The sequence below is a fragment of the Aristolochia californica genome, unplaced genomic scaffold (genome assembly GCF_029961685.1).
Source record: "Aristolochia californica isolate CCGP_79_NKW_82.1479 unplaced genomic scaffold, dmAriCali1.0.hap1 SCAF_16, whole genome shotgun sequence".
In the NCBI taxonomy this organism is placed as follows: domain Eukaryota; kingdom Viridiplantae; phylum Streptophyta; class Magnoliopsida; order Piperales; family Aristolochiaceae; genus Aristolochia; species Aristolochia californica.
The window spans coordinates 201,723-228,141 of record NW_027181837.1 but is presented as its reverse complement, the minus strand read 5'-3'; the positions used below and the strand labels follow the sequence as shown (position 1 = coordinate 228,141).

At 40.3% G+C, this 26,419-nt stretch overlaps 1 protein-coding gene across 2 annotated transcripts in view; it reads right to left on the bottom strand.

Moving 5' to 3' along the window:
• LOC137954022 (serine/threonine-protein kinase TOR-like) overlaps positions 1–26,419 on the bottom strand; it is a 96,172-nt gene that overhangs the window by 12,953 nt on the left and 56,800 nt on the right. For both annotated transcript variants that reach the window (XM_068801604.1, XM_068801606.1), the window contains exons 33-39: positions 24,826–24,935; positions 24,573–24,746; positions 24,413–24,478; positions 10,978–11,046; positions 602–712; positions 310–450; positions 77–205 (exon numbers count right to left, since the gene is read on the bottom strand). In XM_068801604.1, coding sequence (XP_068657705.1) covers positions 77–205; positions 310–450; positions 602–712; positions 10,978–11,046; positions 24,413–24,478; positions 24,573–24,746; positions 24,826–24,935 — 800 coding nt within the window. The remainder of the gene's footprint in view (positions 1–76; positions 206–309; positions 451–601; positions 713–10,977; positions 11,047–24,412; positions 24,479–24,572; positions 24,747–24,825; positions 24,936–26,419) is intronic.

Genomic DNA, 26,419 nt, shown 5'->3' with positions numbered 1-26,419 from the left:
CAACAGCCATAATAGGTTATCAATTCCAATTTGGTCATTATAGAGCTGTAATGACAAAGAAGATGATATACTAGACCTGTAACCTTCCAAATGCTTCCTTTCTCTTGTGATCCTCCCCTAGAGACCACTGGTACCTCAGGTATGCAAGCATGACCTCAGGTGGTCCATAATATGGTGAATTTTCAACAGAAGATTCAGGGTCAAACTGACAAGAAACAAGGAAAATTAGACCATTCACAGATACCAAAAGAGTGAAAACCATTATTTGCCAAGAGAAATGCCATATTTTGTACAAAATATAAAACTAACCTGTAAGAGTTTTACTAAGGTACAACGTGCCTGACTAATACGACCACTTTTTCGGCACAGTGAAGCAAATTTGAGCCAAGATACTACATCTTCTATTGGCGGCAAGACAAGTGCTCGAACTGCCAAAAGAGCTTGCCAGACCTACATTTCATGTTGAAGAAGCTTCGGAAGAAATAAGAACCATGCTTGAAGAAAGAAATAAACAGGAAAGCATATATCGGAAAGAAATTATGCACTCCTCTCCATTTCGAAAAAATCTTCTACAGGAATGAAAACAAAACAACATATCCACCTCAACATTTCTTTTAGTTCCTTTGATACGTTCAGTCCACATGTTTCGAATAAGAGCTCTTCGTCCTTCAGCAACAGGGTTCCCCAAAGGAAGAGTACAGTAATCAATAACCTGAAAAAAATTAAAAAAACTAACATAATTACACAAAAAAATACACACCCAACAGGATCACGTAGTAAAAGGAAGAGCAAGAAAAAGTCTCAATTCCACACCAATCCCAAAAACTAACTGAATGCAGCAGATAAACATTAATAGTACTGCTTTTTGGTTTTTAAATACACTCCACACAAACATGTTGCAGAAGAAAGAAACATATCCACTAATCAATTTGTTCAAGCAAGCATTAGGTCACAAAACTTCTGTCCATTTTCCATCCACATGAATAAAAATAATTTTCCGTCACTTTCTCAGATCGTAGCTGGCCTAGTTTAATTGCACATAGATCACCATGACATCACAAAAGACGACATGGGTGTTCACTTCCCAAGTTTTCCACCATTATTATAATTCTTCAAATATTTTCTAGAAAATACTCATTTCTCAGATCCTTTTCAGATTCGCATTTTTGTTGACAGGTTAGGGCTGCACTTAATAAAATTTTAGTTTATCAAACTACCAGAGTAAGTTAAGAAGCCTTTCTTCATAAAAAAAAAAGTTAAGAAGCCATTCAAAATCGTATTCTTGTGGAAGTCAAAATTTTGCTTTTTCTTTTTGAAAAAGATGACACTTTTTCTTAGTTTAATGTTGTTAAAGAATAGTCCCACACGGATTACTGAGTACAAAGATTTTGAGTTTATTAGCTGGAAAAGAGGTTTCCTCAGTTGGCTAGTCATTTTGGGATGGGCTTTGGACCCAACTTAATATGGTATCAGAGCAGGTACTCATATGTGGCCTTGCACCTAAAAACTATCTACTTGTAGAGCCACAAAAGAGGGCCTACACCTAAACTATCCACTTGTAGAGCCACAAAAGAAAGCCTACACCTAACTGCCTACTCCTAAATTATCCACTTGTAGAGCCACAAAAGAGGGTCTACACGTGAGGGGGAGTGTTAAAGAATAGTCCCACATGGATTACTAAGTACAAAGATCTTGAGTTTATTAGCTGGAAAAGAGGTTTCCTAAGTTGGTTAGTCATTTTGGGATGGGCCTTGGACCTAACTTAACAAATGTTTTGAACGACCATAGTACGTTATGGATATGAGATATTATAGATCAGAAAGAATGAAATGACTCTTGTAAGGAGAAGGCCAGCCTAATCATGTTTTTGTTTCTGGTTTAATGAATGCATCACTTTCTCAACAAAAAAAAAAAAAAAAAAAAGCTAACATAAATATAGTTGGGATGATGCTTTGATGATGAGATAATAATGTTGATGGAAATTATCCATCTTGTTGAATGTAGTCGGATGCCTTCAAATAGAGTTCTTGTCTTGGTTTTGTTGCAGCATACTTCTACCATATTTTCCACCTTCCTACTTTAAAAAATTTCTTTCTTTTAAGAAAAATGAGAATGGCATTAATAAAGAAAGGGAATACAAGACAACAGCCCAAAATGAAATAGGCCAAAGCTACAAAGACTGCACACTACACGGTGACAAACATAGCATGCCAAAAAAGAATGCCAAAAAAAGAAAGAAAGATCAACCACGATAAAATGGATAAACAACACTTTCGACAAGCCCAAACATGCAAACCACATTTTTAGCAAGCACATATGTTATGCCATTGGCACTCTCACAACATATACCCACCACAACTGAAGTTCCATACATAACTCAAGAGCTTCATCATACAACTGCCAAATTGCAACTGTGATCAATATCCTAGTGTTGTTGCCAATAAATCCTCAAACCACAAAGTAAAACGTGAAGTTCAGCCTTTGTAGAATCACACTCACCAAACGGGACAAATACACCCTAACAATCTGGCCCATGTGGTCCAGGAAGATACCTCCACCACCAGTGGGGCCTGGGTTCCTTGAAAATAGTCACTAAAATTAAGTTTCAACCACCTTATCTGGAAGGCAGCCAAGGGGAACATAAAAAGCTCTTGAATCAACAAAAGAAGTTACTGTTAGGAATTAGACGCCCCAATTCAATACTAACAAGAACAATAACAATTTCAGAAGAAGAAATAATCAAACACGAAAACACAAGATTTATACGGGTTTGCCTCAAGGTGAGACTACGTCAAGTCTTCCGCCGTAGCAATAATTCACTATGATGAAAAAGTAGTTTAAAAAAGAAATCGCACACACTCAAGTGTTTTTCTCTAACCTCTCTCTACAGCAACTGATGATCCTCGATGAAGACCCTAATAGCGGCGCTCCCAAATATCAAGAGAAACTACTCTACGTAAGGCGTTAATTAGAGTCAACAACTTAACAATCTCCCACTTGGGGACTAATCCATCATCAATAGCTCCTCTGCAACGGCAACAACTTCTCAATCCTCAGAGAGAAATCCAACAAAAATTGCACAACACTTCAGTTTCTAAATCGTAACAGACTTCTTCAACATATCAGTTAGATTCTGACTCCCCTAAATCTTCTAAAGTGCTAAGACTCCGTCCTCCAAAGCCGATCTAATGAAGTGATAACGCACCTGTATGTGTTTTGTGTTAAGTTGTGGATCCTAATCTACGCCCTACATTAAGAGAGGTTAGAGATAAACAACAATTGTAAGTGTGTGTGATCTCTCTTGTAAACTATTTCATCTTCATAGTAGATTACTGTAGCGGCGGAAAACAGGACGTAGTCTCACCTTGAGGCAAACATGTATATATCTTTTTTGTTCTCATGCTTGTTTTTCCTTTCTTTTGCAATTATTATTATTGCTCTCGTTAGTTGGGAATTAGGGCATCCAATTCCTAACACTTGGCATGATAAACAACATTCTTTACTAAATGAATAACACTCTGACTATCACAATACAACACATTTTTCCCATGTTTGAAACCCAATTCTTCCAAGAAAGACTACTACCATACAATCTGTTTGCTAGCTTCGGTCACGACGACATATTCTGCCTCAGTAGTAGAAAGAGTAGCTATCTTTTGCAACTTAGAGACCCAACTAATTGTTGTGCCACCCAAACGTGTTTACATATCCAGTGGTACTCTTCTTACCATCAATGCCTCCAGCCATGACAACATCTACACAACCATGCAATCCCAAGTCTGACTTTCTGAAACATAATGCTAAATCTGCAGTGTCTCTCAAATACCTGAGAATCCACTTCACTGTCAACCAATGTTATTTACCTGGATTATGATAGACCCCAAATTAATATTACCTACTCTAGAAGGAGTAAACAAAAGAATAATTAGATGGAGATTAATGGGTCAGGGGCATTTTGGGAATTGAATAATATTAAGTGATTTCGGGAGGAATTTAGGGGGGAAAGGAAGGTAGAGGAAGGGCATCGATTTGTATTCAGAGCGTAGCTCAGGGGAGAGTACTGGTCTCTCGAATACCAGTGGTTACTTGTTGATTTGGTTGGAGTTTGATCGTGAGTTTGATTTTGGAGTTTCCGTTTTGCCATTTCTATTACATTCGCACGTATTGGTTTTCTGTACGCGGAGGTATTTCAGTGGTATCGGAAGGTGTCGTCTATGCGAGGTGGTGATTTATTTCGATTTCAGCAGCGAAGGTTCGTGATTTGTTTCTTTGGGGTTTGAAACTTTTATTTTGGTTATCGAGGTGTATCAGATTACTCATATATCTACTCACAACTCCCAATGCGTGAGTTATGTCTGGTCTAGTACACACCATGGCATATATGAAACTACCAATAGCAAAAACATAAGGCACATTGGCCATGTAGGCTCGCTCCAACTTTGTAAAAGGTGATTGCTCCTTAGCTAAAGTGACTAGCAAAAGTAGTATTCACTGGTTTTGCATCATTCACATTGAACCTGCACAACACCTTCAACAAGGATTTGCCTTACAACACCCAAATCCTTCATTATAAACTTCTTGGACAACTCCCTTTTTAACTTATCTATTTCCTGTTTGCAATCACCTGCAATCAACATGTCATCAATATATAGCATTACAATGATGTAGGAGTCATCAAGGTGCTTCACATAACAACAATTATCTGCCTAGCACCTCAAGAAACCATTTTTAAAAAAAAAGATGTATATATATATATATATATATATATATTTATATTAACAGAGAAAATTACAGAGGCAATAGGAGCAAATCCCTAACAACAAGAAATTGAAGGTTTGCTCAAGTCCTAGCAAACACATTTACTGCCGGATTGGCAGATCTCGGAATGTGAGACAAAATACAAGACAACTGAAAAGCAATTTCAAGAATTTCCCTAAAAGAGTCCCAATGGCGCCACGGGGGAGAGGAAACATACTAGCACCAACCAATTACCACCTTTGAGTCTCCTTCAATATGCAGAGGGCCACTGCAATTATCTCTGAAAACGCGAAGCCCATTAGGAAGGCCATGGAGCTTAGCCGACGTGGAATCAGCAATGCCTAACAGGCCAGCATACGAGAAAAGCTGGTCTCCCAGGATTGCCCAGCGAAGAACCGTCAAAATTCAACTTTAGGAAACCATGCTCTGGAGGGATCCATTCTTGCATAACTGGGCCTTGGAAGCCAACCTCATTTTTGCCATTGTGCTTCAGTTGTCACGGATAGAGGTGCCCACATAAGAGGAGAAAGGCCTCTTGGTAAGAAGCCACACTGAGATTTGACCCAAGACACGTTTAGCTACTTTCTCCGCGGAATCACATTTAGCCTCAAATCACCTGCAGTTGCGCCCATTCCAAATCCCCCATGGGATGAAGCCAGTGCAAGCAGAGACCATAAGCTTTCCAAGCCCAGGGAAGGAGGTACCAACGAGTGACTTACTAAAAGAAAGCAGATCAACCGGTATACCAATTTGAAGCCCGGTCTTACTGAAGATTGAAGCCCAAACTTTCCATGAGTAGGAGCATTGAAGTAGGGTGTGATTGGCTGTCTCATTTTTTGAGTTGCAGAAGGGGCAGAGATGATCAATAGCAGGGTGGCCTCATCTTCTAAGTACATCTGTCGTGAGTATTTTCCCTTGTAAGGCGCTCCATATGAAAAAAATTATCTTTGGTGGAACACAAAGACGCCACGCAAAGAAAATCTCATGAACACTTTGGTTTAGATGCCAACCATTGAAAAATTTGTAAGTGGAGGATATTGAGAAGACTAAACTTTGGTCTTGCCACCAAATCAGCTTGTCAACTTCTGATGGCCTCAGCCTTAAAGACTGAAGAGATTCCATCAAACTACAAGCCTCCAATGCCTCGGTATCAAAAGGACCTCGGCTGGGGTGCAGGTGCAAACCATCCCCCTCAAAAGCTTCTGCAACTGATATGTCCCTTCGTGAGAGAAAGATTCCTGAATGAAGAATGAAGAGGTACCTGACTTGTCCACCAATCCTCCCAAAATTTCAAAGATCTGCCATTTCCAACATAAAATCTACTAGCCAAGGATAAGAGAATATATCGATCTCCAAATTGGGGATAAACCCCTCTGATTACCTCTTGAAATCCACCATGAAGAAGGACAACCAAGTTTGGCTTTTACCATTTCCTTCCAAGGATTGGAAGAAATAGTGTTGAACTTCCAAATCCATTTTAGGAGCAGAGATTGATTCATTTCCTTCGATTTTCGAATCCCCAAACCACCCATCTGTTTTGGCAAGCAAACCTCCTCCCATTTGACCAAATGGTATTTAAAAGCATCACTTGATCCTCTCCAAAGAAATCTTCTTTTTAACTTGTCCATGTCTTTGCATATGGAGGCAAGACAATGTATAAAAGATAGAGCATAATTCAAAATGCCTACAATACAAGACTTTAGAAGAGTGAGTCTTCCTGCTTTGCTGAGAAAACGGCCCTTCTAGGATGCCAGACAGGTCTCAATCTTTTCCATCACAGGGTTCTACAGACTTTGGTTTATTCGACCATTGAAGAGGGAAGGCCAAGGTAAGTGGACAGGATGCTAGATGTCTTACATCCAAAGAGATTTGCCATCTCATCAAGAAGATCGGGATTTACATTGAAACCCATGAGGGAAGTTTTCCCCTAGATAACTTTTTGCCCCGAGGCTAATTCAAATAGTCCCAAAATTGCTTTCAACCTTCTGGCGTCATCCACATTACCGATCCCAAAAATGATAGTATCACCCGTGTATTGTAATATGGGGATATTAAAAGCCTGTTGGTGGCTAGTAGGAGGCAGCCATCCAAGATTCACCGTCGAGTAAAACAACGAGAAGAGAAATTCTGCTATAATTTTGAAGAGAAGTGGAGAGAGCGGGTCTCCATGCCTGATACCCATGGACCCTTTGAAATACCCGTAGACTGTGCCATTGAGAATAGGAGAGTAAGAGGCCGAGCTCACGCAACTCCCGATCCAAAACCTCCACTTTGCACCGAAGCCCATTTTCTCCATTAGCATATCAAGGAGTACCCAATTTACACGATCGAAAGCCTTTTCTAGGTCCAGCTTGAGGGCGATTCTTGGATCCTAGCTACGATTGAAATGATCGATAAGCTCATGGGCTGCCGTAGTGGAGTCTAGGATTTCTCTCTCCTTTGGGAAAGAACCTTGCCCACGATGAATGACGATCGGGGGCATAACCTTTAGCCTATGCGCCAAAATTCTTGCAATGATCTTATATGCACTTGTTACGAGACTAATAGGCCGGAAGTCTTTTGGTTTCTCAACACTGGCTTTCTTCGCGATCAATGTAATAAAAGATGCACCGATGTTGCGAAAAGTGATATCATTCATGAAAAAACCATGAATGATATCAGAGGTGTCCTCCTTGAGCCTTGGCCAAAACCTTTTTAGAAAATCTCCATTGAAACCATCTGGGCTTGGAGCCCTATTGCAGTCTATACCAAGTTAAACCCTCTCAACTTCTCCAGCTGAGAAAGGGGACCCTAATAGGGAAGCTGCTGCATGGGAGAGCAGGGAGAAACATATGTGAAGAACTTTTGGCCTATTAGTATATTCCTCCGAATATAGACCTGAGAAAAACTGAACCAACACGTTAGTGATTGAGGTCCGACACGACATTAGCTCATTATCAATACATAATGAGGTGATTCGGTTGGATCTCCTTCTTGTCGATGCGACGACATAGAAAAACTTTGCGTTGGCATCACCTTCATTCAACCATTTAAATCTGGCTCTTTGCTTCCATCGAATTTTCTCTTAATGAAGTATAGTATTAAGTTCAGAAATTAGAGAATTTCAAGAAGTGAACTCAGCAAGAGATAAATACATTTGCTCCTCCACCAGGTCAAGATCTGCAATCTGAGAGAGGAGAGATGCCTTCTCGGCACCCAAAGAGGCACGACGACTTGTAGTCCAATCCTTGATTTTTCCTTTTAAAAATTGCAGCTTGAGAGGGAAAGCCCACTCTCTCCTACCATAGCTTGGACCTTCACCCCACCATCCATTTATAAGAGAATAAAAAATTTTCTTAGTAGCCGAGAGTTTTCAAATCAAAAGGTGCAGGCCCCCATTATAGGCCAGTGATCAGATCCCACCTTGTTGAGCACCCGTTTAGTAACATTGCATAAAAGCTGCAACCAGTCAGGGCAGGCAAAAAACGGTCCAGTTTTGAGAGAATGGGTTGTTGCTGCCAGTTTGAACAGGTATAGTTTTTTCTAGAGAGAGATATCTCGTCAAGACACCAACCACTATGAAATCCGAGAACCCCCGCATTGAAGCAGATATGGAGTTTTCTGGAGGCTTCTTCTCAATACAGAAACGGAGAGCGTTAAAATCCCCCGCTAATAGCCAAGGTAGTCACCACAACTAATAAAGCTCGAAGAGCTCTTCCCAAAAAAACCTTCTCTCCCTATATCTTGTAGGGCCTGAGGATTGGTCACGAAACTGGATTCCCAAAGAGAAGCGGCCTACAATAACAATGAGAGCATCAAAATTTGCGGAGTCCCAGGCAACGAAAATGCCACTAGAGTGACCAATGGCGTTGACTGTCACCCGCTTTTTGAAGGGCATGTCCATAGTTCCTTTGCAATGGCATCAATCATCTCCTAACATTTCGACTCTTGGAGAATCACAATAGAGGGCTTAAACTGGGATAGGAAACAAGAAATCGTACCACGTTTCCAGGCCGCACCAATTCCTCTGACATTCCATGACAGCAGAATCATTTGTTACCTTTCTTTTGGACTCCCGGAGTGGTGTTGTCCCCCGACAGCTGACCTTTATAAACAACTCCGATTAGGCGCGCCATGTTCATCATTTGCTGCCACGTCTCATCATCATATTTGTGGCGCTCAACTTGGAGTTCCTCCACTAGCCGAGACGACCTTTCATTTGAGGAAGGGAAGGAGGTCTCAGAAGGCAAAGGTTTGGTCGAAATAGTAATCTAAAGTTGCTGCATATACCTTTCATGTTCAACAATCACTGAATCTGGGATTGATCCTCTCAGCTCCTAATAATAATATCTTCAATGCGATAAAGAAAGTCCTTTTCTACTTGATGCTGCCAATAGATTCCTAAGAAGACACCTGATTTTAGCTTTTAACTGTTTACATTATGTTAAGGAATAGTCTCACAAGAGGTTTCCTAAGTAGGCTAGTCATTTTGGGATGGGCCTTGGACCGAACTTAACATGGTATCAGAGCAAGTACTCATATGTGGGCATACACCTAAACTATCCACTTTTAGAGCCACAAAAGAGGGGTTACACCTAAACTATTCACTTGTAGAATCACAAAAAAGGGCCAACATGTGAGGGGGGTGTTAAGGAATAGTCCCATATGGATTAGATAGTACAAAGATCTCGAGTTTTTTAGTTAGGAAAGAGATTTCCTAACTTGACTAGTCATTTTGGGATGGGCATTGGACCCGCCTTAACACATAAACACAAATCTAGAACACGGGGACCTAGAACGACTCTCTCGCCATTAACCCTCCAATAACCCCCAAACGCCCTCATGTTCTAACCAAACTCTCTCAAACCAGGAAGGACAGGGGCCCCACACCAAGGAATCACAATCTAGCACAGAAGAACAATAGTCAGAAATCCGCTTAGGTAGATTTCCGGTAGTGGAGCACGGAAACAAATCTAGCCAGTCCTCTACCAGAAACCAATCCAACTTGGCCAAAATTGGAGTTCAACAGTTAAACCATGTATAAAGGACACCAAAAATAGCAACATCAATCAAACTATTATCAATAAAAGAATCATCAAATTACCGCATTGTGGAAATAATACGTCAAGTTCAATTTCCTTTTTTTTTTTTTGAATAATGTTGTAGTTCAATTTCTTTCAAACAAATGTTTTAATGTATTAGAGTATCCATCTTGTAATTGAGGAATGTCCCAATGAGAAATATGACCTTGCAACTTCTCCCAAAAATATTGTCCATGCCCTCCTTGTGATAGGCTCTAGACATTACAAAAAACAAAAGTCCTCCCATCACCCAAATCTTCCAACTCATCAATTAGGGGTGTTGAGTGGAAAAAAAGTCTCACATTGAAAAGTCTTAAGAAATAGTATTGCATTATAAATTGTGTAATACGCTTCTTAAGTGACCAGTCATTTTAGGACGGAACAACGCTCAATCCAAAAGTGGTATCAAAACAGAATGTATGCATAGGCAAGGCCCAATTTGTGGTCCTCAAGTTATTTATGTGTTGTAGGCTCCATTGTGTGGGAGTTTGTGGGTTGTGTGCCACGTATCAAGTCTGTTATGTATAAAGCCTAAACTAAAGGAGTGTTGAATGGGAAAAAGTTTCACATAAAAAATAATTAAGAAGTAGTATTAGATTATAAAGTTGGGCAATAGGCCTCCTAAGTGGCTAGTCATTTTAGGATGGAACTAGGCTCAATCCAATAAAGTGTATTTTAGACACATGACTTAAAATGTCACAATTTGTAGTAGTTGTCTAAGAGTGTCCAAGTAATTGTAACTTGGTTTTTTAGTTAAGAGCTTAGGAATTGTCTTTTTGCCATAAATCTGTCAACTATAGTGAATTGATGACAGCTACCAAGGTTCATTGGAATTTCTTCTCCAAAACTTGATTTTTCTGTTTCTTCAGGTATCAAGACAAGTATTCAAGGCTTTCAGTGAGGAGGCCTTTCTGTTATATTATCCATTTGGCTAGTGTCCTCAACCACCAAAGCTCTTTTTCATGAAGACAAATGATATCTCACCCTGCCAACATGGTAATTTAGTTTCTATCATCATAGGCATGTTTTACAGACCATGATTCTTTGCAAAAACAATACTGAAGGATGTACTCACTACTGAAAAGATCGTAGCAATAACTTAATTTCAGCTAAAATTGACAGGAATTAATATAAACAAACAAAAAAGAAAAAAGCAAACCTCCTCCAACTCCGAAAGCTGCTGAACACGGACCATGTTGCTATATGCACGTTCATAACTCTCAAGCACCTAAAGAAGTATCCAGCAAGAAAGAAGACGAATAAAAAAAACAAAGGACAAATCATAAAATCAGAAGTCAAATGATTTCAACACTACACAAACAACAGTCAACAAGAGATCAAATGAACTGAAGCTAGAAACAGTAGCAGCAGGGAACCACTCGACTTAAAAACCATAGCACGAAGAAACAGAAGTACCATTTCTGTGCCAAAGGAACAAAGTAATCACCTAGATACTTATGCCACTAAAAATCAATAGAATATAGATTTCAGGATGATATGCCGCACTATTTCTACATCAATAGCACAAACTACTCACCTAGATACTAATACCATTAAAAAGCATCGGGATATAGATTTCAGAAAGATATTTCCGCATGTGGAAGCACAAGAAAAAACATAAAAGGTAACTTTGAAGTGTGAAACGACATCTAATATGATCTCAATTAAGTTATAAAATCTACATCAGATCATAGAAATCATGCAATAAGTTTATATAAACATGCACGAAAATTAACTATTTCAGATAGTTTATCTGGAAATGGAGATTGGAATCTCAACCTTAGAAGACATCTTACTGATGCTGAAGCTCTCCTACCATCCCAACTCCTCCACACTCTTCCACGCAGCCAAATGAACACATCTGATGATACCCTGATCTGGACTGCATGTCCAAAAGGATCTTTCTCCTCGACCTCAGCCTATGTACTTTTAAACAACCTCTCAGATCATCCTAAGCACCCAGCGGCTCATGCTTGGGATCTGCTAGTCCCCCCACGAGCCATATTCTTCATTTGGTCTGTCTGCCTGCAGAAACAAAATATTAACCTCTGATGCTTTAATTCGTAGGGGCACCTCAATCTTGGACCATCACTGCCCTTTTTGCATAAATACTCCAGAAACAACAACTCACGTCCTCCTTTCTTGCCAACATGCCTTCCAAGTTTGGACAACCCTTTTAAACAAAATTGGCCTCCAATTCATCTATAAACCTTGTTGACACTATCCTCTCTCTGGTCAACTCGCAGCTCCCAAGGCTAGGGAGAATGATTATATCTTGTTGCATGGGTCATATTATCTGGGCTCTCTGGAAAGAACGCACATAGGAAATTCAAATTCAAATCCTGCCCTATTGAGGTTTTGACTGACCATATAGCACGCCAAGTCTTTGTTTGGCTTTTAAGCAAAAAAGAATTCAAAAAATTCAGTGACTCAAACTTCAGGGGAAATTGGCTATCTATTGCCGAGATGTCCTTCCCGCTCGCCCCCCTACTATGGTCACATGAACTTCCCCTCCACCTGGGCATATAAAACTCAACTTTGGTGGTAGTGCTTTAGGTTGCCCTAGACCTGCGGGTTTCGGTGGTGTTTTTCACAACGGAAATACCAAACTCCTCTTCTCTTATGTCGGCCCCCTTGGCAGGTCAGGCTCTACTACTGCAAAACTCATTGGACTTCTGCACAGGCTCAAGGTCTTCTCCAATCATCTCTCTGGTCCACTTTATAAGGTGACTCAGCAGTAATCATCAATTGGTGCGCAAATCATGGCCACCCCCCATGGCGACATTGGGATATGTTCAATGAAATTTTTAATTTACTTTCTAGGCTAAATTGTACGTTGAAACACATTCCACGCTCTGCTAACCACTTAGCAGACTCTCAGGCTAAAACGGGTGTGTCTCTCTAACACATTGTTGTGGAGCCAGGCCCGTAAAACTAGGTTTGTATTTCTCTCTATTTATCAATATACACACCTTCATAAAAAAAAAAACATGCACGAAAATTTAAGTTTACAACGCTAATCTACAATAATTCATTTTAAGAATAATTGGCTACAATTGCGTCATGGTTCCTAAAATTAAACTTCCGCATAGTTCCTCCATTTAGCAGAAGTCATCATTGCATGCTCGACCAAATAATTTATTTAGATGCGCAGCACATGCAAGAATTCCCACCAAACCCATGAAGAGGAAGCCAAGGGAAATCAAGTCAGTAAATTCTGATTTGCAACCAAGAAATGCACTACATTTCTTTGTGTATTTCCTGAATAATTTTTTCTATCTTTCCTGCACCAAATAAGGTCCACATCTTGCTTGTTCTTACTCTGAATATTAAATTGGTTAAAAAATGAGAAGCGGGTTAGGAAATTTCTTTCTACCTCCAGGACTGCCCACTTCTTTGATAATCTGTAACCGGCAATGAGAAGGTATTTTAAAAGCAAAACTATTTAGCTGGGAGGATCTGTAGCACGACAGCCACCATGTCTCCTTTTGGGTTCAGTAAGAAAAATGACCTCGGAAATTTCACCAATCAGATATATCTCACTTGCAAATTACAGTAATAAGTTTCCCAGGGCAGGATCACCAAGACTTTCTGCCATATCCATCTAAGCAGAAATATCATAGCAGTGTACACGGCAATGCCGATCCAGCAATCATTTCAGTAACCATGGAAAAGAAACTAATTAAGAAATGTAGAAATTAAATTATAAACTTTCTAAGAGGTAGGTTCTCACTAAGGAATCATGACAAAGTTTTCTTCTTCTGCTTCCAACATTCAAGAAAAAATTTGCTTAAGGCATGCGAGGTTGTCATTCCTTGGGGAATTAGGTAGGTGAGGGATCGCTGCGGTTTCTGGCAATCTTCATCTCCTTGGCGCTTTGTTGTGACCAAACCATGGCCCTCATGGGAGCCTCATCCACTCAAACTGGCATGTACATTGAAGATCAATTTTGACAGATCCTCTATGGTTAACACTGGGCCATGTGGGTTTGGTGGCATCATCAGCTATGCGAATAGGGAAGCTTTATCCACTTTCTCTGGTCACACTAACTCAACCGCTACTAGCTCCATGTTATCAACAATGTGCTGCAGATCGTCCACGATAATTACCATGGCTTGCTGTATGTTAAAGGGGATTCCAGTTGCACTATCAGCTAGTCTTCAGAGAAGAATCCACCTTGGTATCACTGCCATACATTCCTAGAAATTCCGGACCTAGGCCTAACTCATGTCTATACTTGGGTCTCATATTCACAGATCATCAAATGGTTTTGTTGATATTTTAGCTAAAGTGGGGGCTATCCTCCGATCCCTTGTTGTAAGGAGTCCTCTCTCTAATTTTATTTTTTTGCCTTTGAGCTTTGAAATGAAAGGCGCCTTTCTTTTAGAAATGCACTTTTTACCAAAAAAAAGAAAAAATCAAGACAGTTGTAGTGTTAGACAGTTTTAGCAGTCATCAAATGCAATGAAAAGACTATTTGGAAAGGACTTAGAGAAGTTAAAGAAGTGACTTCCAAAAAACTAGAAAAAAACAAAAACATGTGAACACACAATAAGCACTTTGCAAGTGGACCAGATGTGAAGATCAATGTAGTTGTGATAAAAAAAACCTCTTTTCAAAAAGTTATCAAAAAAGAAAGAAACTTAATCTAACTAGATAGTACCTCACATAAGAAAAAAAAAATCAAAGACACCAGATGGAAGACTGAAAGACCACCAAAATCAAAAGAAACTGTAACTGCTAATTACAAATGATTTCTGCGAACTGGAGACAATTGACTTTTCACAGTTTTAAAGTTCTCATCCATCCTTTTTTTTTTATAGAAAATAAAGATTTTATTGCAAGCAATGAGAGAAAAAAACAACCACTAAGAGAGCCCTCCCATTACAACAAGAGATTGTAGGGAGGCTCCTAATTTAGCATAAGAGTCAACAACATTGTTAATTTAGGAACACAAGACCAAGAACATGAAATGGATGATACAATATCAAGAAATCTCCAAAAAAATGTCCCAATGCCACCACAGGGGATCCAACGGGAAGGAGTGCCAGTTTATCACTTCTTTTGAGTCATCTTCAATGATGGGGGGCCTACTAAGGCGCTTCTAAAACAGGATGAGACCAGGTAGGAGGGCAGAAAGCTCAACAGTAATAGAATCAGCCACGCCTAAGGGTTGTTTCCATCAACATCATGAACCACACCACCATAGCCCGCAATTCCTAGACATTCAAGGGCACTATCATCAAAGTTGAGTTTGAGGGTCCTGTAAGAAGGCAGCTGCCAGCTCACAAGTGCGGGAGCTCTAGGGGGATGGACATCTGAACAATCACGACCAATTGGTGCGGAAAGGGACATTCAGGAGGCTATCAAACTTCTTCCAATTGTCAAGCCAAGCAGATATGAGACCAGTGGCATGCCAAATGACTTCCTCAACAGTGTTGTATTTGCAATAGAAATGACGGTTATTCCTTTCTTTCAAGAGGCACCAAGGAGTGTGAGTAGTGCAGGCCAAAAGGAGAAATTTGCCAAGCTTGGGGATCCAGCTCCCAAGGGACAAACAACACAATCCGTAGAGGCCTCAAGGAAGACAGAACTGAATACCCAATCTACCGAGGACAGAAGACCAAACTTGCAAGGCAAAAGGGCACTGCAGCAGAAGATGACTGACAATTCTCATCCATCATTTTGATACTTACTTTGAAATAGTTGTAAATCCAGAGATCAGATTGTGGCGTTTGTTGATTTCTAGGGCCAACATATAAACACAAAAGATCTCAATGGGAAGGATAGAAGAGAGGAACTCTAGCTCTTTGGAGAGAGGAAAAAAGAAAGCAAGGAAAGAAAGAAGACGAAAAGAGAGAGAAGTGTAAGGACAAATTTGAGTCAAGAGGAAGAAGCTCGAATGCATTACCCATGCCTTGAGGTTGTATTTATGGTTGTGTGAAAGTGTTTACAATGACTACAATGCCCTTAGGGCAACATACTTCAAAAGGAAAAAGACATAACAGAACATACACCAGTTTGAATAATTATAATTTTATTTCATCGATAAAAATTCTCCTTATTTATTAACCATGTCACCCCTACACACGTGGGTGTCTTTTAATACCGTTGTCACTTTTGGGAGTTTAGCCACACACAAGATCAACAGCCACCACTTTTTTTTTTAACTCCATGAGAAAAAACATTTCACTACAAGAAGCGACACCAGCACAAAGTGAGACCAGAGAGAGAGTGACACCAAAGACTGGCATACTGCCGCTGTAATTAAAAACTAGCAAAACTCAATAACTGATACAGCACACAACTTCAGAACAGACATTAAAACAAAACTTGATCAACAGAAAAAAGATGATTCTGAGTAGAGACTTCTGAGAGTTGGGATAGAAAGGACATCCTGCACCTGTACAGAACCAACAGCCTCTTCTAATCCCACCAATCACTGCTCTGACAATTAACTTATTCCAGAAAATAATAGAACACAGAAAAAACCAAAAAACTGACCAGCTGCATTTCTGTTTTGCAGAAGCAGAAAAGAGGAAAAACTTCGCATTGCTACAAGCCCAAACCAAAGGACACCAACCTGCTGTTAATTGACAACCTACTGCAATCTGATGTGCAGTATATAGAATTCAGAGGACTGGCTGCTTGTGATGGGGGGATGGAATGTTCGCCCTTGATGGGGCCTATATGATCTTGAAGCTCTGGAGGCCAGTCGCCTATTGGACATCATTCAGTCATCCTGGATTCAAGCTCGTGCCCAGACAAGTTAACTCGGTGGCCTGATAGCAGAAATTCCTCCATTACCTCCGCTTATTACTAACTCAGGGGGTGGCTCACTCATAGTACTAGGCATGAGGTGGCTGGCATCTTTGCACCCCACCCAAAGGCATCTTTGCAGTCCACCCAAAGTGAAATTCTTCACGTGGAGCACTTCCCTTTACAAAAAAATTTCAGCGGACAATCTTAGAAGGTGTGGCCAACACACTATTGATATCATTTGTCCCCTTTGCAGCTCTACAAAAGAAACAGTCAATCACGTTCTCATTTTATGCCGCTTCTCTTGGTGGAATTGGACGGTGATTCTTAGCCGTATTGGTGTCTAGTTTTGTATGCCTACGGACCTCTCCGCCGTTTGTCGTATGCAACTTGGATTCAAATACCCCAGCTTTGGTAGATTGATAATCGCCGCTTGCATTGCTTTCATCCCAAGGAATGCAACTGTAGGCATTTCAACGCCAAGTTTGAATCCCTAAAAGAGTCACCGACATCACTTCAGGGAATATTTCTACTTGGCTTCACACCAAGAAAACCTTTTTCCCATTCTCTAGGTACACTATTAGAGACAATTGGTGGTGCCTTGTGCAACTTCATGTGCAATTGAAGCCCTCGACAGTCATGGAGTGGTCTCTGCTGCAGCCCGATGTCCTTAAGCAAAATCTCGATGGCTCCTCTCTTGGCAATCCAGAGAAATCAAGTTTTGGTGGTGTAGTTCGTGACTCCATGGGCAATCAGTTCATCTCTTTTGCTGGCCCTTCGGGTTTTGCTGACCCCACGAAGACTGAGCTCCACGGCCTCCTCAATGGGCTTCATGTCCTCCAAGATCACTGCAATGGCCCCATCCATATTGAGAGGGACTCCAAAGTGGTGATCAGATGGTGCACGCGATCTTGCACCCCTTGGCGCCATTGGGACACCATTTTTTAAATTATGAAAATTGTAGTCCATTATGATTGTAATTGGTCTCATATCCCAAGCTCTGCCAAATCTGCTGCCGATGTTCTTGCCAAGCAGAGAGCTTCCCTTCAATCCCTTGTTGTTAGGGGTTTGCTCCCTTGAGACTATGTTTTTATGTTCTCTCTCTTGATAAATTCACCTTTTCATAAAAAAATAAAAGAATTCAGAGGAGTCCTTTCAATAATAAACAACAATGCCTAATAAAGGCCAAAAAAGGACGAAACTAATTTTATGAAATCAGAAAAGGGCGTCTACCACTATTGTATTAAAAACAAAGTTTAAAGACAAGATGTCAAGTTCCAGACTCTAAGGGAAACTATCCATGGAAGAAAAAGATATGACAAATGACAATCTCTGAATTATACCGGTTATGGTTTAAAGAAAATTAGGACAAGAACGCTGAAACTCTGAATCTCCAATCACAGCAACATATATAGAACTGCAGAATTTTATTTTATTTTATTTTTGAAATAATGCTGAATTTTATTAAGAGAAACTCAAACGAGTAGATTACAAGGAGGGGTGCCAATTTATCAGCCAAAGAATTGGCTGAACTAGGAACTAGGTTCCAACTACAATGAATGGATGACACAATGTCAACAATACAATCAGTGATAGGCCAGTGACGCCAAGGGGGGGAGCTATCTTTTGAACACCAGCTGATGACAGTCTTTGAGTTTCCTTCAATAAGCAGCTTGCCATGGAGACACTCTTTGAAAATTTAGAGTCTGAATAAAAGAGCACTCACTTTAGTAGTATTTTAATCAACAATACCCACCAGCCCAACATAGGATAGAATAAAGTCTTCACTACTATTTATGAAAACAACACCTGCTCCAGCCGGCCCAGGACAGCCTAAAGCACTGCCATCAAAATTGAGTTTGATGAAGTCAAAAGAGTGATGATCCCAAGTGGCCATAACCGGAGTCCTATTGAGGCCCACCATATGCGCGATCAAATCCCAATTTTCTCAAAGGGAGACACCCGGTAGAGAGGCAAACTCTTTTCTGGTATGTAACCAACTAGAGATTAGGCCCACTGCATGAGAAGTCGTATCGTCCGGGGTGCTAGTCTTGGAATTGAATCTTTGGTTGTTTCGCTCTAGCCATAAGCGCCAAGGGACATGCATGAGGCATGCCAAGACAAACTTGCCCAACCTAGGAAGGTGGATCCCCATAATCATCTCATAGGTGCCAAAGAGATCCTAATGCAACCCCAGTTGGAGCCCAATCTTCCGAAAAATCTTTATCCAACTTGCCTAGAGAAATCACTATGTAAGAGAACATGTTGGATTGTCTCATTGCACACACCACAAAGGGGACACGTACGATCGGGGGTTGTGTAGCCTCTATTGCGGAGATTGTCAGAGATGAGGATTTGTTGCCTGATGGGAATTGCAGAAATTTTGAAGACTGACTACTGCTAGCAATGACAACAAACATCAGAAAAAGAAAGACATTGGAACTATGCCATAGGGAGAAAATATACCAAGAAAGAATGATGAACTCAAAGGAAGAACAAAACTAAACCGTAAAAAGTGAAGCACACAAAGAAGAGGTTGAGCAAAACAAACTTAACTGAACCAAGTAAATTCTCTTTTTCTTACCTTCTTCCTCCTACTCCCCCTCTTCTTCTTCTTCTTCTTCTTCTTCCCCTTCTTCTTCTCACTCCTCTTTTTTTCTCCATCTTAGGGTCAATGCTTTGGTACAATGTGAAATTTCAGAGAACGAGAGCTTAAGAATCAAGGAATGAAACAGAGAGAGAGAGAGAAAGAGGGAGGGAGAAAAAAGAAAAAAGACAGCACATTGTATATGCCCTCTTCCTCATTTTATTTATAGTGTAATCACACTTAAACTAGATTATTCTCTAAATTACACTATAATTGACTTACTAAAACCAAGAAAAAGAGATGTTAAAGACACTTAAACTAATAACTTTTTGGCTTCTGACTAAGAAGTCCTTCTCCTTCTTTTTGGGTATCTCTATCCGTGAAAACTGGAGAAACTTGGCAATGATGCACATTGGGACAAAGATCAGAGTCATGCAGGAATGCACCCCTCCTGAACCCGGTTACCTTAAGTTGAACTTTGATAGTTCTTCTCTTGATAATCCTGGGATTGCTGGTTTCGAAGGTGTTATTTCGAATCCTCTTGGTAATCAACATTTCTCGTATGCTGGCCCTTTAGGCATCTCCGATTCTACATCAGCTAAGCTACATAGCTCCTCAACGGGCTCCGTGTTTTCAGAGACAAGTGCAACGGTCCCCTTCACATTGAAGGGACTCGAAGGTGGTCATTAGTTGGTGTGAGTGTGTATCCCCTCCCCCGTGGAGCCATTGGGACATCTTTCAGGAGATTCTAGAAATTGTCTCCCTATTTTCTTGTATTTGGTCTCATATTTCGAGATCCGCAAATTCGACAGCAGATGTGTTTGCCAAGCAGGGAGCAACCCTGCAATCGCTTGTTGTTAGGGATCAGCTCCCTCCTCCTTTGTAATTTTTCTCTTGTTAATATAAATACATCTTTATCAAAAAATAAAACATAATGACTAGGAAAAAATCTAGTGGATATACTCTTTATCTTGAAAAAGGAATCTCTACAAGTTGCTTAATCAAATCAGCCTTCTTTGCCTACTTAATGGGCCTTCCACTTTCCAATTATGAGTTGCTTATTCTACTTTTGAGACTTGTCTTCCATGAGATTTGGCTTACACCTCTCACACGGCTTCTTTCACACATTGCACAAAAGAAAAGGAGGGATATGCACACGCACGTGTGTGTGGGCGTGTGTGGAGGGATTGCTTGTGAATTTGGGTGCCACCAGAATGACTCAAGGAATTGCAGCTAAGGTCTAGAGCTTGCCACAACAAGAGATGAGACACAAACCAAAAGGATTTCTTTACCAAACAAAGAAGTCGTCATCATTTCAAAAAAAAAAAAAAAAAAAAATCGTCTTCGATATATGTGCTTAGGAGACTCAATGTCTGGCAACTCTAGCACAACTTGATACCATTCTATGGGTCCATGAATTTTGTTATCTTTTTAATTATTTCTCATCTTCTCTTTTCAGTAATAACATTATTTCTTTATGTACTGCAGAATTCTTGAAATATTTTGGTTTATTAAAATTTATATCCTAATTCTCGGTGTACTTAGTGTAGATCAAGTACTAGATTAAGTGAGCCACATGTGATGGACGCACACCTCAATAAGCTTGCTATGACCTACATCAGACTTGAAGGTGAGGACCAACTAATCTAGACAGCAGAGTCTTCTGGCACTTTCTCTGTCTCTTCTCGCTACAAATTGTTGGTTAACAAACCAGCTGGCACCTCTTCCTACCCCACAGCAACCTGCAAAGTTATTGTGCCCACTAAGAGTGAAAATTGGCTCCTCCTCAAGCAAAGAATCTTAGCCTTTGATCAACTTCAGAGAAGGGGTGCCAAAGTATCCAATCTTCGTTGTAAATTCAGCAGTTCTGAACCAGAACCCATTGATGATTCCTTACTGCATTGTCCCTTTACCCAGGCAATCTAGAATCACTCCATTAGAAGTTTTGACTCTCTCTGTTCATCCCAGCATCCCTTATTCACTTTATCACAAGCAGTATTCATATGAAGATCCTCAAATGGGGGGTTCTCCCATGACAAATGGCCATTGCTGCAGTGCCAAGGATGTTCTGGTGGGAGTGCAATGATCCTTTACCTCCTCTTCAAGAATCATTGGTGGTGGTGTTGAGAAAACATTCATGTTGTGCTACAATGGACTCAGCTAGAGATGCCGGCGGCTATTATTCGAGAAAACTGGAGCACTGATGTCTTCCTCCCACCAGTCCTGAAACTTTGACATGATGTTCCCTTGCTCCACGTAGCTTCTCAAAGATCAACTTTCACTAGAGTTCTTTTGGTAATGGTGTTCAGAAAACATTCATGTTGTGCTACAATGAACTCAGCTAGAGATGCCGATGGCCATTAATCGAGAAATCTGGAGCATTGATGTCTTGCTTCCCCCACAGTCCTGAAACTTTGACAAGATGTTCCCCTATTCCACGTGGCTTCTCAAAACTCAACTTTCACTGGAGTTCTTTGGTAATCCCAGTCCCTCTGGTTATGGGGATTCATAAGGGACCATTCAGGTCTAACTCTCCTTGCATTTTATGGGCCATTGGGATCTCAGACTCTACCACAGCTGAAATCCTTGGTCTTCTCCATAGGCTGAAAATATATAACTAACACTTTTTGTAAAGTTGGGTCCAAGACTTATCCCAAAATGACTAATAAACTTCGGAAACCCCTTTCCTAACTAATAAACTCAAGATCATTGTACTCATTAATCCATGTGGCACTATTCCTTAACACTCCCCCTCACGTGTAGGCCCTCTTTTGTGGCTCTACAAGTGGACAATTTTAGGTGTAGGCCATCTTTTATGGCTCTACTAGTAGATAGTTTAGGTGTAGGCCTTCTTTATGTGGCTCTACAAGTGGATAGTTGAGGTGTAGGCCCTCTTTTTGTGGATCTACAAGTGGATAGTTTTAGTATAAGCCCCCTTTTGTGGCTCTACAATTCCCATAACAAATGAAATATCCGGCCTGGTAACTGTAGCATAGATCAGTTTACCTACTAACCATCGGTATTGAGTTTTATCCTTGAGTGTAGGACCCTGGGTGTCATGTAGATTATGATTAACTTCCATGGGGGTGTCTAGAGACTTAGCACCTAATAAACCATAGTCCTGTAACATATCCAATATATATTTTCTCAGAAAGAACAATACCTCGCTTGCTACAGGTGGATCACATAGATTCCATATTCCCTGAGACACCAAAGAACTCATCTCATCATCCATAGTTTGTTTCCATTTTGGAGAGCACAAGGCTTCCTATATCATCTGAATCTCCTTCAGATAGTCCCGTGAGATACGGATCCCGCAAACTTCCGAAAAAATTTTATGTTCCAAAGTTCGAAAAGATCACGAATCTGTTTTCGAAAACTCCTCAGCCATTCTGGAGACGACGGACTTCTTACTGGCCTTCTTATTTTGAACCAGTTGTTGTTTCCTTTTTCCGGAAACTATCTGATTGTCGTCCAAGATCTCTAGTTGTTGTCGTGTTTCTGCTCAGCGCCAGCTCTCCGGTGGGGAAGAAGATGATTGTTGCCCATACAAGTTTCCAAAGTTAGGAAACCTGAATTAATCAGCATCTGGCCGAGCCTATTCCGATCGGGACCCTGACCGGGCCGAGTTAACCCATCAACCCAAGCATTGCTCCGTTACTTTCTGCTAAGTTAACTCAGACCATCTCGGATCGAGTCAACTCGGGTCCGGGTCAACCTAACTTGGGCCACTTGTTTTCTGCATCGGTTATACGGGTCCAGGTCCCAAGTTTTATACATATTTCTGCCGCGACTCGGCTATAATGGTCTACTATTTGACTCGGCGCGACTTGGTATTTTTTCTCTGGTTGGATTCTTATTTTGAAGTATTGATAGCGTATTCCTTGGTCAGCATATTATTTGGTACATATACTTGCAATGGATTATTTCATGGGTCCTTTTACAAGGATTATTATTTTGGTTCGTGTTATATGTGTTGGAAAATGGTCGTATTATATTCAACTGCAACTATTATGTCTCTTTGGATGAGACATTATTATTGAAGAAGAGGTGGCCTCAGTGTCAATGTACCCACTACCCCCCTGAATTGGCATTTATTACTCCTACCACTTGAGAATCGTTGTCCTGTGGAGGAACACAGTGATGGAGGAGTTTTTTTACACTTCTGAGTATTGTGTATAGACTCACTACCTATAGAAGATAGGAGTGGCACTACCTAAGAATAATAGGAGTGTGTCCTACATCCAGCATGGAATAAGACTGGAGTATGAAGCAATGTCATACGGCTTGGAGTGATTTTACTCTCACTTATCTTATGTCAACTAGGCCAAATGGAAGTGACCACCAGCGTGAGGAGGAGTGTTGGAAGATGGGAGGACTGCCATTTTATACAAAAAAAATTTATACACCATTTGCAACAAGCTGGGAGTTCATGATGTTCACTCATCCCCCAGCTTGAGGGGGAGTGTTGGAAGATGGGCCCAAGCCCACACGATCAAGGAAGGTCACATATCCAAGTGTGTTGGAAGATAGTATTTCTGTATTTTATTCTCGCTCAGATACCATGTGAAGTTGGGTCCAAGGCCTATCCCAAAGTGTCTAGTCAACTTAGGAAACCTCTTTCCTAACTAATAAACTCAAGATCTTTGTACTGATTACCCCATGTGGGACTATTTTTTAACACTTTTGCCTCCAATGATCGCTGAAGGAGACTTGAAGCTTGTCATATCTTGGGGAAGAGACGATGACAAGTACGCACGGAAATTTGACCAGCACTTTAGTGACCTTGAAGATATTGCTGCCACCATTAAGATAGAATGGTCCCATATTCCTTGTGAGGCTAATTCGAAGGCAGATCATTTTGTTATGTTCGGTCACCCCCGGCCCCCTACTGTAAACCTGGGCATCTCTGTCCCTGCAATCCTAGGGAATCATATATTTTAATAAGTTTCATTCAAATGCCAATGGAAGATAACAAATTACTTTTTTTTGGAGGACTCCCTCTATTAGGGATCCCACCACCATTTTGTTTTTCCCATATTGATAAGAATCTCCCTACAACTAAAAAGAAAGAAAAGAAAATAAAACATGACCAAATTAATTAAGCTATGGAAAAGACCACTGAAATCGCAAGAAATGCACAACAAAGACATTCAAGAAATAACTCAAACAATTTTGATTTACCAAACAGCAAGTGAAAAGCACAAACAATCGGCTTGATATAGATTTCAAAGGAAAGGAAACAAACCAAAGCTGCAATGTCGGTTGCCAAACACTTTCTTGCTCTCTCTACAAACTCTCGTGCTTCATCATACTATAACAAAAAAAAAAAAAAAAAACTCTCAATGAAAGAAGCTAATTATCATCAAGACCCGAAGATGTTCAGAGTTGGCAAAGGTATGACTTACCTTTCCACGGCGAACCAACAGAATAGCTCTAAAGAAAGTACCATTGCTACTGCCATCACCAGTGGCAGCAATATTGCCCAAAATACGTAGCTTACTCTCATCTCCATCATCCAAACGAGAGACGTATTCCGCCATTTGATCCCACTCTCCCATATTCCATGCAGCACTAGCAGCCTAGAATGGCAACAAGCAAGAGTCCAGAGAATGCAACGTGAAAAAAATATTGAACAAGATAACAAAAGCAGTAAAAAACCATTGGTGCCATCTCCAATCGAGCTGCTGGTTCAGCTGGGGTCCAATACTCCTTGCAGAGATTGTACAGTTCTTCCCAACGGGCCAATGCAGCAAGACACCTCATTCGACCTACAAAAAGATACAAATTTAGACACCCTTACTCCCTGGATGAAATAAGCAGACAAAAGACAGCCCAATAATTAAACAAACCAGGACTAAGAAAATTTTTGAATAGAAAGTAAAATCTTCTACTCTGTGGCACTTAAAATGCTAAAGTGGATCATTTTAATTTCTAGATAAAGTTACGAAGTTCAGGCTTTCTTTAAAAAGAGTATCAACTAAAATGGCTTCAGTTTCTAAGCACAGTTGCATTCCCCATCTTTTATTTTTCTTGAAATGGTGTAAATTTATTGAAATAGATAAAAGAGTAACGGAGGGTTTATCAGACAACCAACCAACCAACTCAGCAGTCGAAACCAGCTGAGAACAATACTCAACAGCCAGGAGATCAGCTCCAAGATGGAACCTCTATTTTAAGACCACTCCATAAACTCAAGACCCCAGATCAAGAAATGCTCAACAGACCCATAGCAACTAATGCTAAACCGGCTGTGCGCTTTTGGTTTGAAAAAAAAAAACCACAATTAGCTAACATTAGTATAAGCTTTGCAAACTTGAAAGACAGATCAAGGCAACATTCTCTCTGATTGGATTGTTTTTTTACCTTTTTTTTTTTTTTACATTTCAAAAAAGAAAATAAAAAACAATCCATTCAGGTCTCCAAAATCAAGTAAAATACAGAATAAACACAGAAAATTCAAGCATAAAGTATACTGCAGAGAGGCCAGTTCTCCCCAAGTGACTACCCAAAGTTTTTTGAAGAATGTGAGCATTTCATGAGAAGAGAGAAGGAAATATACAAAAAGTTGTTTTTTTTATGGGAAATATACAAAGACTTGAGAGACACTTTCCCAACTAATGAGCTTGGGATCTTCTGAAGTCCATAAGTAGAACATTTACCCACTGACAACACCTTTCATAACCAAACAGCTACTATAAGACATGAAAAGGTGAGGGTTTCACCAACCACCAACCCTCACCCCTCCATGTTCAGGCCTAAACCGACATTCAGGGCCATGATGTGACGAACATTTATAAGAGCCACATAACAGAAAAAAAAAAAAAAAAAACCTTAAATTCTCTCGCTTGCCAAGAAGAATTTGCATCGTTAATCCCAAAATATATAGCCAAATTAAAAGTGTTTTCTTCCCAACCAAAAGACTGAGGATCTACCAAGCCTATAACAAATGCAGCCCTTTTACCCAAAAAAAACACTCTCGAGCCTACACAATGAGCCTAAGACGTGGAGTACAAGTAGAGACCACGGAAAGGTTGGGGTTTTACCCACCAACAAGATTAATAACCTAAAGAAACACTGACAAAATGTGTAAGGCACATAAACTTGAGATGGTGAATATCAGAGTCATTATAAGAGATCTTGTATCCTCTGGCGAAAATAATGAGAAACTAACATTAGTGCACCTTCTGATTGTAAAGACAAAACATTCCATAAGAGATATAGTAAGAAACAAGAGAACGGAAAACAAAATAAA